Source organism: Solanum lycopersicum, chromosome 11 (assembly GCF_036512215.1).
Source record: "Solanum lycopersicum chromosome 11, SLM_r2.1".
In the NCBI taxonomy this organism is placed as follows: domain Eukaryota; kingdom Viridiplantae; phylum Streptophyta; class Magnoliopsida; order Solanales; family Solanaceae; genus Solanum; species Solanum lycopersicum.
In genome coordinates this window covers 57,040,676-57,060,234 of record NC_090810.1, presented here as the reverse complement: position 1 = coordinate 57,060,234, position 19,559 = coordinate 57,040,676, and the positions used below count along the sequence as shown (strand labels likewise).

The 19,559-nt window shown below is 41.2% G+C and overlaps 1 protein-coding gene across 1 annotated transcript; it reads left to right on the top strand.

The window, feature by feature from the left end:
• The first annotated feature begins 1,240 nt into the window (after positions 1–1,240).
• Positions 1,241–1,977, top strand: LOC104644806 (DNA damage-inducible protein 1-like). The gene is made up of 2 exons (XM_010315289.2): positions 1,241–1,859; positions 1,904–1,977. Exons 1-2 carry the CDS (start codon positions 1,241–1,243, stop codon positions 1,975–1,977), a joined length of 693 nt encoding a protein of 230 aa, XP_010313591.2.
• The last annotated feature ends 17,582 nt before the right edge of the window (positions 1,978–19,559 follow it).

Below are 19,559 nucleotides of genomic sequence, written 5' to 3'. Positions count from 1 at the left end.
TAAGAAAATGACGAATGGAGGAAACGGTGGCGGCACCCCCAACGTTCAGGGAGGAAAGAAGAACAAAAAGGGAAAGAACAAGAAGGGCAACGAACCCAGTCTGCCCAACCCTCCACCAGGCGACCTGCCAACAGGCAGTCTTCCACCAGGTGACCTGCCATCAGGCAGTGTCCCCTCGGGCGACCTGCCGTCAGGCAGTGTTCCATCAGGCGGTTTACCATCAAGCGATCTGCCAACAAATGATCCTCCACCAGGCGACGGACAAACATTTTTCCAGGAGAATACAGATGAGGAAAGTGAAGACGACGTCAGCGAAGACGTTATAGACGTCACTGTTGGATCTACGCAAGCGGACTGAATTGGAGTTGAAGGAGTCCATTACTTCCTTGGAGTTCAGGTTGTTGGATGCCACCACAACGATCCAGACCCTGAAGAACAAGGTAGTAGCCCTCGAAGAAGAGAGGGAGGTTGCAGCAACAACATCACTTGGCCAGAAAAGGGAGACCAGGGTCGAGGTTCCCAAGCCACCAACATTCAAGGGTGTCCGGGACGCCCTAGAGGTAGGCAATTTCTTATGGCACTTGGAAAATTATTTCAGGTGTAATCGGGTCAGGAGCGATGCAAGCAAGATCAACACTGCCGTGTTGTATCTTTCTGACGTAGCCATGTTGTGGTGGAAACGCAAAGATGCCGAGATCAAGAGGGGCACACGCACCATCGACACATGGGAACAATTCCTTGAGGAATTCAAGAAAGCTTTCTTCCCCAACAATGCTGTTTATGAGATGAAGCGCAAACTTCGGGAGTTGAAGCAGACGGGAAGTATTAGGGCCTATGTGAAAGAGTTCACAATCTTGACCCTCCAGATTCCCCAACTCACGGAAGATGACATGCTGTTCACCTTCATGGACGGGCTGCAGAATTGGGCGAGGACCGAGTTAGAGCGGCGTCAAGTAAAAACTATCGATGAGGCCATCACTCAAGCTGAGACCTTGACAGATTTCAAACATGATCGTTTGGACAAGGCGAAGGGCAAGGAGGCAAAGGGCAGTCAAGCTAAAGGCGGGGGAGACCGTGGCCGAGGCAGAGAACCGTCGGCACAACCCAAGCAGCAAGACACACCAAGTCCGATGGCAGACGGTTCGAACGCCGGAAGTTCTCGGAGAAGCGGACGCAGTCCAGTAGAGGAGACGGGTGCTATATATGTGGCGGACCACACGGTTACGCCAGGTGCCCAGAAATGAAGAGTCTTAGTGCCATCGTCCGTGAGCGAAAGGAAAAGGAGGCACAAGACAAGGCGAAACCGGCAGACACCACTCAATTGGGCATGGTTGGAATCTGTGGTGCCATAGCAAAGCAGGCTGACAACCCGGGGTATTTCAGCACACAATATGTGAATATCTCCATCAATGGGCAAGCAGTTCGGGCCATGGTAGATTCCGGGGCTGAGGCTAACATCATGACCAAGGCGGCGGCAGAGAAATTGGGACTGAAAATTGTTCCAAGCAACAATCGCCTCAAGACGGTCAACGCCCCACCAACTCCCGTGTGTGGAATTGCTCATGGGGTCAGCATCACTTTAGGACGGTGGAAAGGTAAGACAAACTTTACCGTAGCTCCTTTGGATATATCCGATGTCATTCTTGGGCAGGAATTCTTTCAACGTTGCCACACGATGATCGATCCCTACCTTCAACAACTCATGGTGATGGAGGGAGAAGGGTCTTGTATGGTGCCTCTTATTAGGGTGCCGAAGAAAGACGGATATGCCCAACTGTCGGCCATGCAGATTGTGAAGGGCCTGAAGAAAGGAGCGCCAACCTTTTTGGCCACCATCGCAAGTTCGAGTGAAGACCATGGTGCTATGCAGCCACTGCCACCTATCATAGAATCTGTTTTGCAGGAAAACAGCGATGTGATGCCGGAGGAGCTGCCGAAGACACTACCTCCGAGGCGCGAGATAGATCATATGATTGAGTTGGAGGCGGGAGCCAAGCCACCTGCGCTTGCACCTTATCGCATGGCTCCGCCTGAATTAGAAGAACTGAGGAAGCAATTGAAAGAGCTCCTCGAAGCAGGTCATATTCGTCCATCCAAGGCACCCTATGGAGCGCCGGTGCTGTTTCAGAAGAAGAAAGACGGGTCGATGCGTTTATGCATTGACTACAGGGCGCTCAACAAGATCACAATCCGGAACAAGTATCCAATCCCGCTGATCGCAGATTTGTTCGATCGTCTTGGAGAGGCCAAATACTTCACCAAGATGGATCTCCGGAAAGGCTACTATCAAGTGCGCATTGCAGAGGGGGATGAGCCAAAGACAGCATGCGTGACCAGGTATGGAGCATTCGAATGGTTGGTGATGCCCTTCGGCTTAACCAACGCACCTGCCATATTTTGCACGCTGATGAACGAGATTTTGCATCCCTACTTGGACCAGTTCGTAGTGGTGTACTTAGATGACATAGTCGTCTATAGTAGCACTTTGCAGGAGCATGTAGAGCACTTGAAGAAGGTCTTCAAAGTTTTGCGAGAAAATCAGCTCTATGTCAAGCGGGAGAAGTGCGAGTTCGCCCAACCAAAGATACATTTCTTGGGCCATGTGATCAGCCAAGGTGAGCTTCGTATGGACGAGGCAAAGGTAAAGGCGATCCAAGATTGGGAAGCGCCTACGAAAATGACCGAGCTACGTTCTTTTCTTGGACTTGCTAATTATTATCGCAGGTTCATCAGCGGGTACTTCGCTATTGCTGCACCACTGACCGAGCTGCTGAAGAAGAACAGGCCTTGGTTGTGGAGCGAGGAGTGCGAGGAAGCGTTCGAGGGTCTTAAGGCTGCGGTTACTAAAGAGCCAGTCTTGATGCTGCCTGATTTCACCAAGACCTTCGAAATCCATACGGATGCTTCTGATTTTGCCATTGGGGGAGTCTTGATGCAGGAGAAGCACCCCATAGCATTCGAAATCCGGAAGCTGAATGAAGCAGAACGACGGTACACTGTGCAGGAGAAGGAGATGACAGCCATTGTGCATTGTCTATGCACATGGAGGCATTATCTACTAGGCTCCAAATTTGTAGTAAAAACTGACAATGTTGCCACTAGCTATTTTCAGTCGCAGAAGAAGATCACACCAAAGCAGGCTCGTTGGCAGGATTTCTTAGCTGAATTTGACTACAACTTGGAGTACAAACCAGGAAGGGGCAATGTGGTAGCCGATGCATTGAGCAGAAAGACTGAGTTAGCGGCCATCTCCTCAGTCCGTAGTGAATTCCAAGGCGCAATCAAAGACGGTATGCAACGCGATCCGGAAGCCAAGAAGATTATGGAGCTGGCTGCTCAAGGCCAAACCAAACGGTTTTGGGTAGAAGACGGATTCTTGCTTACCACTGGCCGGAGGATTTATGTACCAAAGTTTGGGTTCATCAGGCGGGCGTATTATCAAGGAAAGCCACGACACTCCGTGGGCTGGGCATCCGGGACAGAAGAGAACGAGGGCGTTAGTGGAGGCCTTCTATTTCTGGCCACGTATGCGGGAAGAGATTGAGCAGTACGTGCAAACTTATCTAGTGTGCCAGCAAGACAAGATAGAGCAAAGGCAACCAGGAGGGCTGTTGGAGCCACTACCCATAGCTGATCGTCCATGGGAGAGCATATCTATGGATTTCATCACTTCCTTGCCGAAGTCAAATGGGTTTGGCACTATTATGGTCGTAGTGGATAGATTTTCCAAATATGCTACATTCATGCCTGCCACAGCCGGTTGTACTGCTAAGGAAGCTGCACAATTGTTCTTTAAAAATGTTGTGAAGTATTGGGGGCTGCCGAGGTTCATCATTAGTGATCGGGATCCTCGTTTCACAGGAAACTTTTGGAGTGAACTCTTTGAGATTCTTGGTTCAAAACTTCACTTTTCCACCAGTTTCCACCCCCAAACTGATGGCCAAACTGAACGTGTCAACGCCTTGTTGGAATGCTATCTCAGGCACTATGTTAGTGCACATCAGAAAGATTGGGCTAAGCTCCTAGACATGGCGCAGTTTTCTTACAATTTGCAGAGGAGTGAATCTACAGGGCGCACACCGTTCGAGTTAGCAACGGGCCAGCAACCCCAAACTCCGCACTCATTGCCAACATTGTTCGAGGGGAAGAGTTTGGGCGCTTACAACCTTGCCAAGGGTTGGGAGGAGTAACTCGACCTTGCCAAATCTTATTTGAGCAAGGCGGCAAGGAGGATGAAGAAGTTCGCCGACCGCAAGCGTCGTCCCACCAACTACAAAGAAGGTGATATGGTTTTGGTAAAATTTAATCCGAGGCAGTTTAAGGCGCTTAGAGGCATGCATCACAACCTGGTGCGGAAATATGAGGGTCCGTTCAAAATTGTTGCCAAGGTGGGTAAGATTTCATACAGATTGGAGTTACCTCCACACTTCAAGATCCACCCGGTCTTTCATGCCAGCGTCCTTAAGCCTTATCATGAGGACAAGGACGATCCCAGTCGGAACAAATCACAACGGGCCCCTATCACCGTTACTGCCTCGCATGATCGTGAGATTGAAGCTATCATAGATTACCAAGCCAAGCGGAAACGAGGACAGCAGGCCAGTGCCATGTTTCTCGTACATTGGAAGGGACAAACTCCGGAGGAAGCCACATGGGAGAAGTACGAAGACTTGTGGCAGTTCAAAGACAAAATTTAGGAGTTCTTGCAGCAATGCGTCGCGGTCGTCGCATCATGGGGTGGGGGAGATTGTGACGTCCCGCCATCCATTCAGGCCGAACGCCACCCAACGAGGCAGCCAGCAGGCGCAGGGGAGCAGGCTGACCACGCAGGTCAGCAGCCAAGGGGGCCTGCAGCAGCTGAAGAGGCAGCAGTTACAGTAGTTTCAGCTATTACACTTGTTAGTGGGGCGGCTGTTACAGGAGTTACAAGTCTTTGAGAGGCTTGTGGAGATCATGGGGCAGACTAGGAGCATCTAGGAGTCCTTTTTGGAAGACTTAGAAGCTTGTCTTGTAGGCATAGTCTTAGGAACTTGTATAGATTATTTACTAACTCTTAGGCAGCATTAGAGTAGTATAAATAGTAGATTATTTTACTTGTAAAGCATCCAATTATTTTCAAGTAATAAAAGTTCCTTCTTCCAAAGTTCTGTCTTACTTCTTATTTTCTTAGCGATCTGAGTTTTAGGCTTACTAGAGTTTGCAAGAACGTGCAAGAGTCGTGAGTAAACCGTCTAGTGCCGCACGGAACATAGTCCGAATCAAAAAGTCCGTGACATATGGCTACACTTTAGTTTGGTAATAATATTTTGGCTAAAAAATATTTATATTACACAGTTTCTAATTAAAAACACCAATATTGTTGTGCAATAAATGATTTCAAACATCAAATTAACTAATAAGTCATTTAAATTAGATTTGTAATAAACTTCAAAAGATATAATGTCTTGTGTCCCTATACATACTTAGAAAGAAATATTCTAAATGTGTACGCAATAGTTCAAAAAGTAATATATCAATAGTTCACTATTCACAAAATCAAATATAAAATTTTCAAACTTTTCCAATAGTTCAAAAACAGACATCTTCCACTTCAATGAGATAAAATTGATTGTCGTGGCCCTTCATATTTGATCAACTCTATTTTCCTACACATTTAAAATAAAAATAATTAGTCTTAGGCTTGGAGGTATGATGCACTAATTGCCAGAAAAAAAGAATAGACCAAAACTTTTAAAGATCCGTGGAAGAAAAAAAACACTCAAGAAAATATGCAAAAGGAATAAATAGATTCAAGCAATCTGAGTGTATAACCTGTATTTTCTGAGTGCATGAAGTTATAGTAGAGCTCAACTCTTTTCAGAATTTCCAACACTGTATTATAGCATATTGCAGCAGCTATATAAGAGTAGTAATTTATAATAGCAAAATGCAGCAGCTGACTTTAGTACACACTATAACCTACTGTATATACTGTAAACTGATTCTTTAACATGTACAACCATTCTATAACCTAAAGACACAAGATCCAGGCTGCAATTTTGGTTTCAACAGATTGCATCAACTATTGTTGTTACATCCATGCTGCAATTTTGCTTTCAGTATGCAGTTACCATAGTGCGAAAATGTCATGATATCAACAGAGAACCAGAAGATAAAAAGAATAAAAATTTGCACCTAAGCTTGTTGTAGTATTTAGAGAAGCGATATTGTAAACAGAAATGATATTGACGACATCCACAACACCTGCAAGGTGAATTACAAGATTATCATATCTCCAACACGTGAATGTAATATGACTTGGGCACTGAGCGGAACACTTGTATTTCCCACGTTAAAGCTTGTTGTAGTCTTCAGAAGAGCGGCAAAGCGAATTAGAGGATTATCATATCTCCAGAACATGAATGTAACATGACTTGTTTCAAATTTTTTTCCATTGGTAATATCAATTATGAGTACTTTTGTGCCTATGAAAGAACTTACTATTCCAAGACTGAGGTCCATCATTGTGGTGCCTGAATGGTCTGAAATCGCAACATGAAAACAGATAAATTATTTCTGATGCATGTTTGGATTCGACTGTAATATCACTGAGGGGAAGACAAAAGTAGTAATGAAATTAACAGCTAGGATCGTGGTAGCTTGACAATAGAAGACATCAACATGTAAAAGCAATATCGAATTTATAAATTCATGGAAGAACACAAAGCAAAATGAAATTATTCCCTACTATAGATAAAGTAAAGTGTAATAACTTGGATGTGCAATGCTTCATAAGGTTGTATGAGGCCTGAGGTGTAGTTTCAGTCATAGTCATCTGTTACCTAAGGTAGAGAGAAGTGTGAGGGGAGTCACAAAACAACACAAGTAGGATACAACACCTACAAGGATCGACTTCAAGACAATCAACCAAATATATTTCACCAATTTACCAAAAGAAATTCACCACTATATTAACCAAGCTCAAATCAGCAACACATCAATTGAATCACAAGCAAATATAAATTATAAATACGCAAGTGACACACAAGATTTATACGTGGAAAACCCCTTCGGTATGAAGGATAAAAACCACGGGACTTGAAGGAGTCCACCCTTCTTCTTCTCTTATTATGCAAATTGAGGGTAAAAACACCCAAATCAGTCTACAAGGATGTCACAGCCCACCAACAACAACATACATAAGAGCCAACACAAAAGAGAAGAGAAATTGAGAAATATCACCAAAAAATGCAGGTTACGCCAACTGCGATAACAGACGATCAAGAACTCCGATTGACGATCTGAACGGTCAAGATGTAGTGCTATGTGTTGTGAACCAGCTGTGAAAATTCAGAATGATCCAACGGTCGGATCTCTTGCAATCTGAAATTTTGTCTCGCTGTCCAGAAAAACCAGCAACCCTTTTCTCTCTCAAACCCTCTCTCTATTTCTTTTTTTTTCTCTTCCAAAACAAAAAACCCAGCCCCAACATCAGCTGCCCAAGACTTCTAGAAGAAGTCAACAAAGCCCAAAATATATGGGCCACCCATCAATGGGCTGGACCCTTAACAATCTCCCCCTCCAGCCCAGTTCGGGGAGACCAAACATAAAAGGTCATCAAGAAGACATACCTGCAAGCTTGGAACAAAATTCAAGCTTGCTTCGAGGGACCACCTTTGTCAACATATCAGCACCATTCTTGTTGGTGTGAATCTTCTTCAACTTCATTAGTTGCTCTTCAATGACAACACGCAACCAATGATATCTCACATCAATATGCTTTGTGCGAGCATGGTACATGCTGTTTTTGCTCAAGTCCATAGCACTTTGACTATCACAAAACACAACATACTCGCTTTGCTTCAAACCTAACTCTTGAAGGAAACGCTTTAACCAAAGCATTTCTTTGCTTGCTTCCACTGCTTCTATATATTCTGCCTCGGTTGTAGACAACGCTACACACTTCTGTAGCTTGGATTGCCATGAAATGGCTCCCCCTGCAAATTTGAACAAGTAACCCGAGGTAGACTTCCGGTTATCAAGATCTCCAGCCATGTCAGCATCCGTAAATCCCTCAAGAATAGGCTCACCACCTCCAAAACACAAACTCAGATTTGATGTGCCTCGCAAATATCTTAAGATCCACTTTACAGCTTCCCAATGAACCTTGCTCGGATTTGCCAAGTATCTGCTAACCAATCCAACAGCATGTGCTATATCCGGTCTTGTACACACCATGGCATACATTAATGAACCAACAGCACAGGAGTAAGGAATATGAGACATACTTTCCTTTTCTTTCTCGGTTGTAGGACAACAACGCTTGCTCAACTTGAAATGGGCTGCAAGTGGTGTATTAACTTGCTTGGCATTCTTCATATTGAACCTTTCAAGCACCCGTTCAATATACTTTTCTTGTGACAACCAAAGCTTACCAGCTTTTCTATCACGAGCAATTTCCATACCAAGAATTTGCTTCGCAGGACCCAAATCTTTCATATCAAAGGACTTTGACAAATCCTCTTTTAACCTGCAAATCATCTCAACATCTTGTCCCGCAATCAACATATCATCAACATACAAGCAAAGGATAATGAAGTTACCTTCAGAGAATTTTCTAAAATACACACAAGGATCTGCAGTAGTCCGCTTGTACTCATTACTACTCATGAAGGAATCAAACTTGTGATACCATTGCCTTGGTGCTTGCTTGAGTCCATAGAGACTCTTTTTCAACTTGCAAACAAAATTCTCTTTTCCCTTAACTTCAAATCCTTCCGGCTGCTCCATGTAAATCTCCTCATGCAAATCACCATGTAAGAAAGCAGTTTTAACCAAGTTGTTCAAGTTCAAGATTCAAACAGGCAGCTAGTCCCAAAATCATACGAATGGAAGTCATCTTCACCACCGGTGCAAAAATCTCATCGAAGTCGATGCCTTTTTTCTGATGACATCCCTTCACCACTAATCTTGCCTTCCGCTTCACTAGCTTGTTGTCAACTTTCTTGTTCTTAAACAACCACTTGTTCTTCAAGACTTTCTTCCCTTTTGGAGGCTTCACCAAGTCATAGGTTTCATTCTTCTTCAAAGAATCCATCTCCTCTTGCATAGCCTTGAGCCAATGGTCTTTGTCTGAGTGTGACAAGACCTCTTGAAGGCTTTCAGGCTCCCCCTCATCAGTGATTAGGATGTATTCTGAACTTGGATAAAGTCTTGAAGGTTGACGAACTCTGGTCGATTTTCTAAGTGTTGGCTCTTCTACCTGTGGGCTGGATTTCTCCCCCTGATTGGAAGACTCTCCATGTTGAACATCTACAGCTTCATCATCAGGTTGTGGTACAACAACATCAGGTTGTACCTCTTCAATATGGTCATGTTCATGAGCAATTTCATGACCATCCTCTGGAGCATCACCTGTTAATTGATCATCTGAAGCAGAAACATGAGGCATGGGCATATCAATAACATCATGAGAGAAATTAGAATAATAAGTCTTATCAGCACCCAAGAGAGGAAAACCCATCTCGTGCTCATAAAAGACAACATCTCTACTTCTCACAACTTTTTGCTTTGCTGGATCATAAAGTATGTAACCAAACTCTTCATCACCATATCCAACAAACACACAAGGAGAAGTCTTGAAATCAAGCTTCAATCTATGTTCCTTCGGCACATGCATAAAAGCCTTGCATCCAAACACCCTCAAGTGAGAATAAGAGGGGTCTTTCCCAAACCAAACTCTCTCGGGAATATCAAACTCCAAAGGAACTGATGGTGCTCTATTTATCAAATACACAGCAGTTCCAACTGTTTCACCCCAAAATGACTTAGGAAGATTGGACATTCTAAGCATGCATCTCACTTTCTCAATAATGGTTCTGTTCATCCTCTCAGCAATGCCATTGTGTTGTGGGGTACTCGGTTCTGTTCTCTCATGTCGAATGCCATATCTTGAGCAATATGCTTTAAACTCATTTGAAGTGTATTCACCTCCATTATCAGTTCGAAGACGCTTCAGTTTGCAATCTGTCTCCCTTTCAACCATTGCATGAAACTTCTTGAAGATACCGAACACCTCACTTTTGTGCTTCATCATATAAACCCAAGTTCTCCGAGTAGCATCATCAATAAAAGTAACAAAGTATTTGTTACCACCAAGTGATTCCACCTCTATGGGACCACACACATCAGAGTAAACCAATTCTAACTTCACTTTCTTTCTTGTAGATGTCCTCGGAAAAGAAACTCTGTGTTGCTTTCCTGCTAAACAATGATCACAAGGGTCAAGTGAAATAGTAACATCAGCAGGAATAAGAGACTTACCGGCCAACAGCTTTATACCCTTCTCACTAACATGCCCCAATCTTCGGTGCCATAAGTTAGGAGATGTTTTCTCCTCAATAGCATTCAACTCACTACTACTCACTTTCAAATGTGTCTTATACAAGGTGCAACAAAGCTTGCCACGAGCAACAGTCAAGGAACCCTTAGACAATTTCCATTTACCCTCACCAAAAGTGTGCTTGTAACCCTCTTCATCAAGTACGTTAGCAGACAATAAATTGAGGCGTAAATCTGGAATGTGGCGAACATCTCTCAACGTCAAATAGCACCCTACATTGGTTTGGACTCGAATATCTCCAATGCCAACAATACTTGCTGAGCTCTGGTTCCCCATCTTCACACTACCAAAATCTCCAGCTCGGTAGTCAATAAAGTACTCCTTATTAGGAACACAATGATAGGAAGCTCCTGTATCAATAAGCCATTCAGTGTTAGAACTATCAACATGACAACATTCTCCAGTAGCACATATCAAAGAAACACGATCATCAGAACTAGAAGTTGTAGCAGCTGTATTCTTGTCATCACCCTCTTTATGATGGTCATTTTTCTTATTTTGCTGGTCTCTTTTCAACTTGTAGCAAAACTTTTGAATGTGGCCAGGCTTGCTACAATAGTGGCATATCGTAGGTTCTCTCCCATCCTTGGACTTTGACCTATACTTTGACTTGCCACGTCCTTTGGGACCTCTACTCTTGCTTCTTCCTCTATTCTCTACCACAAGTGCCTGCGAAATATCAACACCCATCTCCTTTCTTCTAAGCTCTTCATTGAACATGCTCTCTTTGATGACATCCAATGAAAGCGTACCATCTGGAGCTGAGTTGCTGATGGACACAACCAAAGTTTCCCAACTGTCTGGCAAAGAACTCAAGAGGAATAAAGCCTGCAACTCATCATCAAGGACAATTTTCATAACAGTCAACTTGTTAATAATATCTTGAAAGTCGCTAAGATGCTCAGAAACAGACTTCCCTGGCTTCAACTTGAGATTAACAAGCCTCTTAATCAACGAGGCCTTGTTATGAGCGGTCTTCCTCTCATAAAGACCCTCCAATTTTCTCCATAGCTCAAGCGGCTCAGTCTCCTGGGATACATGATTGAATATGCTAATATCAATCCACTGTCTGATTGTCCCCAAGGTCTTTCTCTTCAGCTTTTCCCATTCTTTATCTGTCATCTTCTCTGGCTTAGTGGGCTGGTCATCTTTCTTTGTTTTATCCACATCAATTGGATCAAACAAATCCTTGCAATATAGCAAATCTTCCATCATCGGACGCCAAATGGAATAATTGGTTGATGTCAGTTTAACCATAGAGTTATTTCCATGCTCCATGTCTATGGTTTAACACTCAGCTCTGATACCAATTGCGAGGGGAGTCACAAAACAACACAAGTAAGATACAACACCTACAAGGATCAACTTCAAGACAATCAACCAAATATACTTCACCAATTTACCAAAAGAAATTCACCACTATATTAACCAAGCTCAAATCAGCAACACATCAATTGAATCACAAGCAAATATGAATTATAAATACGCAAGTGACACACAAGATTTATACGTGGAAAACCCCTTCGGTATGAAGGATAAAAACCACGGGACTTGAAGGAGTCCACCCTTCTTCTTCTCTTATTATGCAAATTGAGGGTAAAAACACCCAAATCAGTCTACAAGGATGTCACAGCCCACCAACAACAACATACATAAGAGTCAACACAAAAGAGAAGAGAAATTGAGAAATATCACCAAAAAACGCAGGTTACGCCAGCTGCGATAACAGACGATCAAGAACTCCGATTGACGATCTGAACGGTCAAGATGTAGTGCTATATGTTGTGAACCAGCTGTGAAAATTTCAGAACGATCCAACGGTCGGATCTCTTGCAATCTGAAATTTTGTCTCGCTGTTCAGAAAAACCACCAACCCTTTTCTCTCTCAAACCCTCTCTCTATTTCTTTTTTTTTTCTCTTCCAAAACAAAAAACCCAGCCCCAACATCAGCTGCCCAAGACTTCTAGAAGAAGTCAACAAAGCCCAAAATATATGGGCCACCCATCAATGGGCTGGACCCTTAACAAGAAGAGGGATTAATATTTATGAATCTCAGATATAAGTAAAGATTGTCACTTCTATTATATAAATTTATTAAAATAAACATAACTAATCATATCCTCGATGACGTTGTAAAAGTCAGTTTCATCCATATTACCTAAATTTAAGCAAAACAGTTGGAAGACAAAATTAAATGTTTCAACTCCATTTTAGAAATTTTTATTCTACTTTTCTAGCTTCATAAGCATTGAAAGAGAGTTTTGAAATGCACAAATATTGCATCAGTTGAAGGTAAAATTCAACTATACATCTCATGTGGCTTATTTAACAAAAAAAAATTTACAAGTATAAGTTGCATCCCATCCACATCTAAGGGAGAGTATCTTGTCGCTGAACGAAATAAGAATTAATTATTATAACAGAAAAAACTAAAGGAGTGTGAGCAATAGAGTATTGGTGCACTTTTCACATGTTGGAAGAATAGTGTTGCACGGGTCTGAGTTCTAAACTTCCATGGAGTGTCAGCTTATGGATGTGCTTAACACAAAAAAGACTATCACTTCCTAGGAGCGTTAGCTTACGGAAGCGCTTGGCACGATCGAGACACTGAAGGCCAAAGTTAAAGCACTCAAGGAAGGCATGGAGGTTGGAGGATCTGCATCACCTGACCGTGATAGGAAGGCTAGGGTCAAGGCTCCCAAGCCACCTATATTCAAAGGCGTCCGTGACGCTCAAGAGGTGGAAAACTTTCTAAGGCACTTGGAGAACTACTTCAAGTGTAGTCGGCTGAGAAGTGATGAGAATAAGATCAAAACTGTCGTGTTGTATTTGTCTGAGATGGCTATGCTATAAAGGAGGCGCAAAGAGGCCGAGATCGGGAAGGGGACGTGCACCATCAACACGTGGGAGCGATTCCGCAAAGAATTCAAGAAGCCTTCTTCCCTAACAACGTCGTGTACGAGGTTAAGTGCAAGTTCTGGGAATTGAAGAAAATGGGAAGCATTCGGGCGTATGTGAAGGAGTTCACAACTCTAACACTTCAAATTCCCAACCTCATAGACGAAGACATGTTGTTCCACTTTATGGACGGACTACCGAATAGGGCCAAGACAGAGTTGGAGCGGCGTCAGGTCAAGACCATAGACGAAGCCATCACACAAGCCGAGTCCTCGGCGGACTTCAAGTATGAACGACAAGACAAGGAGAATGGCAAAGATACAAGAAGTAGTCATGCCAAAGGTGGGGGAGACCGTGGCCGAGGCAAGAAGCCGCAGGCCCACCCCAAGCACCACAACCCCACAAGCCGGACGACAAGCGGTTTGGGCGCCAGAACTACACAGAGAAGCGGGCGCAGACCAACAAAAGAGATAGATGATACATATGCGGATGACCACACGGCTATGCCAGGTGCCCCAAAATAAAGAACCTCGGTGCCATCCTACGCGAATGGAAGAAGAAGGACACAAAAGAGCAAGGGCAAGACGCGGGCAAGACGCAGTTGGACATGGTTGGACTGTGTGGTACGATAGCCAAGGAGACCGAGAAGCCACGAGATTTCAGCACGCAGTATGTAGACATCTCCATTAATGGACGACCAGCTCGTGCCATGGTAGACTCCGGGGCTGAAGCAAACATTATGGTCACAACGGCGGCAGAGAGGTTAGGGCTGAACTTTGTTCCAACCAACACCCGCATCAAGATAGTTAACACCCCATCGACTCCCATGTGTGGGGTCGCCCAAGGAGTAAGCATCACGTTGGGAAAGTGACAAGGTAAAACTAACTTTACCATCGCTCCTTTAGACATAATTGATATCATCCTCGGGCAAGAGTTCTTTCAGCACTGCCACACTATGATCGACCCCTACCTCCAACAACTCATGGTCATGGAGCGGAAAGGGTCATGCATGTTATCTCTAGTCAAGGTGCCAAAGAAAGAAGGACATGTCCACTTATCGGCCATGCAGATTGTGAAGGGGCTGAAGAAAAAAGAACCGACATTCCTAGCTACCATTGCAAGTTCGGGAGAAGACAATGGTACTATGAAGTCCTTGCCGCAAATCATAGAGACTGCCTTTGAAGAGAACAAGGACGTGATGCCGGACGAGATGCCGAAGACTCTACCTCCGAGGCGCGAGGTAGATCATAAGATAGAGTTGGAAATCGAAGCCAAGCCACCTGCCCATGCACCTTACCGCATGGCTCCACCCGACTTAGAGGAGCTAAGGAAGCAGTTGAACGAACTCTTCGAGGACGATCACATCCGTCCATACGAGGCACCTTATGGCACGCAAGTTCTGTTCCAGAAGAAGAAAGACAGGTGATTACGCTTACGTATCGACTATCGGGCGCTCAATAAGTTCACAATCAAGAACAAATATCCTATCCCGTTGATTGCAAACTTATTTGATCGGCTTGGGCAGGTTAAGTACTTCACCAAGATGGATCTCTGGAAAGGCTACTACCAAGTATGCATTGCAGAGGGAGATGATCCAAAGACAGCGTGCATGAATAAATACGGAGCATATGAGTGGTTGGTGATGCCTTTCGGCTTAACAAACACACCCACCACCTTTCGCACGCTGATGAACGAAATCCTTCATCCCTACTTGGACCAATTCGTGGTGGTGTACTTGGATGACATAGTCATCTATAGCAACACCTTGGAGGAACGTGTGGAGCACTTGAGGAAAGTCTTCCAAATCTTATGAGAAAACCAGCTCTACGTCAAGCGGAAGAAGTGCGAGTTCGCCCAACTCGAGCTGCACTTCTTAGGCCATGTTATTAGCCAAGGTGAACTCCGGATGGACGAGGCGAAGATTAGGGTGATCCAAGAGTGGGAGGCGCCTACGAAGGTGACCGAACTACGATCATTCCTTGGACTTGCGAACTACTATTGCAGGTTCATCAGTGGTTACTTCGCTAAAGCCGCTCCATTTATTGAGTTGTTAAAGAAGAATAAGCCATGGGTTTGGAGCGAAGATTGCCGAAAGGCGTTTGAAGGTCTCAAGGCCGCAGTAACGGAGGAGCCGGTCTTGACACTGCCCGAATTCTCCAAGACCTTCGAAATACATACGGATGCTTCAGAATTTTCCATTGGGGGAGTCTTAATGCAAGATAGACACCCAATACCATTCGAGAGCCGCAAATTAAACAAGGTCGAACGACGGTACACGGTGCAGGAGAAAGAGATGACGACCATTGTGCACTGCCTTCGCACGTGGAGACACTACTTACTAGGATCCAAGTTCGTGGTCAAGATCGACAACGTTGCCACTAGCTACTTTCAGTCCCCAAAAGAAGATTACCCCGAAGCAAGCTAGATGGCAAGATTTTCTAGCAGAGTTCGACTATGTTTTGGAGTATAAGCTATAAAAAGGCAATGTGTGACCGACGCACTAAGTAGGAAGGCCGAGTTTGCTGCCATCACTACATCTCACTGTGACATTCAAGATGCAATCAAGGATGACATGCAACACGATACAGAGGGCAAGAAGCCGATGGAGTTGGCTGCCCAAGGCAAAACCAGGCGCTTTTTGGTAGAAAATGGCTTCTTTCTCACTACTGGTCGAAGGGTTTATGTACCCAAGTTCGGTCTATTAGGCGGCACATCATAAAGGAAAGCCACGACACACCATGGGTTGGGCATCCGGGACAGTGACGTACGAGGGAGTTGATCGAGGCTATTTACTTCTGGCCACGCATGCGGGACGACATCGAGTGCTATGTGCAGACTTGTCTTGTGTGCCAACAAGACAATGTGGAGCAAAGGAAACCAGAAGGGTTACTAGAGCCACTACCCGTAGCAGAACGCCCATGGGAGAGCATGACCATGGACTTCATCACTTTCTTGCCGAAGTCCGACGGGTTTTGTATGATCATGGTCGTGGTAGACAGGTTTTCAAAGTATGCTACATTCATGCCTGCCATAGCCACAAGTTCGGGGGCTGCCGAGACATATAGTTTGAAAAAAAATATCAACACACACTGGGCCCACAAGATAGTGTCACGTAGGCCGAAAAGAGATAGAAAATTATTTATAAAATAAGTTTAGGGGGGGTAATAGGACATTAGTATAGTATAAGTGTGTCTCGGAAATTTTGGGCATAGGTTGAGGGGGTACTTGTTCATTATCCCTAAATTAAATTATGTATTTAGATACTTTTTTTGGAAAAATAACTTATATACACACATTAACTTACCTTAATATCCATTTATCCCTACCTTTTAAAAAAAAATTCAAAAATATCTTAATTCCTTCAATACATAAAATCTTCCAGATACATAAATATTTCACTCCTATTTTCAGCCTATATCCACGTTTCTCACTCCCTATTCTATTCCTCCATTTTATCCCTAAATTCTCTCCACTTCTATAGCAGTTACAAATTTTGAATTTATTTTGATTTCAGTATGTATTAGTTATTTTTTAATAATAATTAATATAATATTTGTAGAAGTTTGCCTTTTCTATTGTCGTTGTATTTTTATTCGTCTTTTTCCTTCTTTGGTTAATAGTTGTTTTATTTTTCTATTATTTCCAAATCACTGTTGGGTTTGATATTTGTATTTGATTTCTTTACTTTTATTTATAAAACTCACCTCGTGTGTATGATTAAAAAATATATATAATACTTGCAAATTGTTCATAATTTGCGTTGGTTATGGATTCTAACAACTAATCATTCATTAAAATTGATTAGGATTCTTATATTACTACTAATCTTCTGATTATCTCATAATAATATTAGTTTTAATTTCATCAAAATTTCATACGATTTAATATTTTTCTCTTTATTCAGATGTTTTTCATAAACAAATTTCTTTCATGAATTGTTTTTGTTCATATATCTAATTGATAACTTAATTCTTATTTATTGTGATGCATTTATGTATACATATTATTTCAGATTAGGTACATCCTTTTTTAACAGCCTTATTGTATCAGATACATTATGATCGACCACAAAATCATACATTGTGAAAGCATATGTATCTTTCAAGGCAAACAATATGACACTCATCAATTTAAACGAGATACATAGATAGTAATGTATCATGCACTATTTTTTTAGATATGATACGTAAATTCAAATTTATACTAAATGTATCCATTACTAGCAACTATCACACTGTAATGTATCAATCTCTAATTAACATCTTATGAGCAACAACTACTTATTTAATGTATCTAGTATAAATACAATAATGATACATACATAGTAATATATCATGCACTAATTTTTTAGATATGATACGTAAATTCGAATTTATACTAAATGTATCAATTACATAACAATTACCACGCAGTAATATATCGATCTCAAATCTAACATCGTATGGGCAACATTTATTTATTTAATGTATCTAATACAAATATAATACTTATAAATTTAAACAAGATACATAAATAATAAAATGCTAAATAACAAAAATATTCATGATGTATCTTCTCGGATCTTCAATAAACTAGGAGAATAATTTTGAATCTCAAAATTTTCAACAACTTTGAATCAAAATAGAAAGGATATTCGATGAACTTGAAGATTCACAAAAGAAATCATTTGTCCGACAATAATTCTATACAATCTTTCATAACTCACCTCTTTCAAAAATATTGACAATTTTTTTTATAAAACAGAGAGAACGATGAACAAGCAGAAGAAATTTAATTTTTTATTTTTTTTGTTTGTTGCACTATAGGATTTTGAATTCTTGACAATGATTTGAATGAAATAACGTAATTTATGGGATATTCATTTAGTTTTCAGCTTTTTTACCCTTAATTAGTGCAACAAATGGATACTATGAGATTTTAAATTGATTTTACACCTTTTTTTTCCTTAATAAATGCAACAGATTGATGCATAATGTATCAACAATAATGTATTCGGATCCTTAATTATGTATTTGTAATGCCTGAAAATATGGGATTCATGTAATTATAAATATAATAGGGATAGAAAGTAATTAAAATTTTTACACTATGATATTTATGTAAGTTATACTAATTTTTTCTATATTGAGATTCCAATTATTATTATTATTATTATTATTATATTAATCGAAAGTCAGTTGTACCAACCCATAAACACATCTCAATAACATAACCTTCAACTTTTAGGGGAAATAGCCCAAGTATTAAGAGCCTGTTTGGCTCAGCTTAAAAGCTGGTCAAACTGACTTAAAAGTTGGTTTTTGACTTATTTAGCTGTTTGGCAATACTCAAAACAGCTTATTTTAAGTTAAAAAAAAAAACTTATTTTAAGCCAAAAGTTAAAAGCTGGGGTAGGGGTGCTTTTTTTTTTTTTAGCTTATAAGCTGTTTTAAGTTGACCACATTTTTATCTTTTTGTGCTTAATATTTTTGTACAATCTCCAAATTACCCATATAACCCTAACATTTCTTTCTTCCATTTTTCCCTTTTCACGTTTGACATAACAATTTCAGCACTTTTATCCAAACGCATAACTGCTTATTTTAAAAATAAGTTTCAGCACTTTTAAAAATACTTTTTTAAAGCTGTTTTTATTAAGCCATCCAAACGGACCCTAAGTGTGTATTATTTAATATTATGTTTGGTAGGAATTTTGGATCAATCCATGGATTAGTTATACACCCTACATGGTATTAGAGGGTGTATAACTAATACCTTCCATTTGGTGGTATTAATTCTGGGACTAATCTAGGTAAATACAAAAATACCCTTCAAATCCCTTTACTCATTTTGTTTATTTTCTTGATTTTATATTTTATATTTATACTAACAAATTAATTTAAAAAAAATTAGTTTGCAAATTTTATTGTTTAGATATAATTTTTTGTTTCTGAAACATGAGTTATTTAATCTACTTATTATTAATATAAACTATGATAACCCGACTAATATGCTAATGTTGATGTATGAATTTAAGAATAATTTAAAAGTCAAATATTCTCTCTTAACGGAAGTTCATTAAACATTACACAAATAGTCTAATTCAAGAGCATATATATCTATAAATAAAACATCTTGAGTATAAAAATAGTTTAATTAATTTTGCTTTATCTATTGTTTATTTTTACTTTATTTTATTTTATGATAAAAAGTTTTTTTTAAGATTTGTTGATACAAAATAAAGTTAAATAAATTTTCTCTATAAATTATTATAGTTGTGTGACCTTTTGAGATATTAACT

Excerpts from the sequence above, each read along its gene's own strand:
- LOC104644806 (XM_010315289.2), top strand. The coding sequence starts at position 1,241 with ATGAAGAGTCTTAGTGCCATCGTCCGTGAGCGAAAGGAAAAGGAGGCA. Across the intron at positions 1,860-1,903 it reads AAGTTCGAGTGAAGACCATG|GAAAACAGCGATGTGATGCC; the intron begins GTGCTATGCAGC and ends TCTGTTTTGCAG.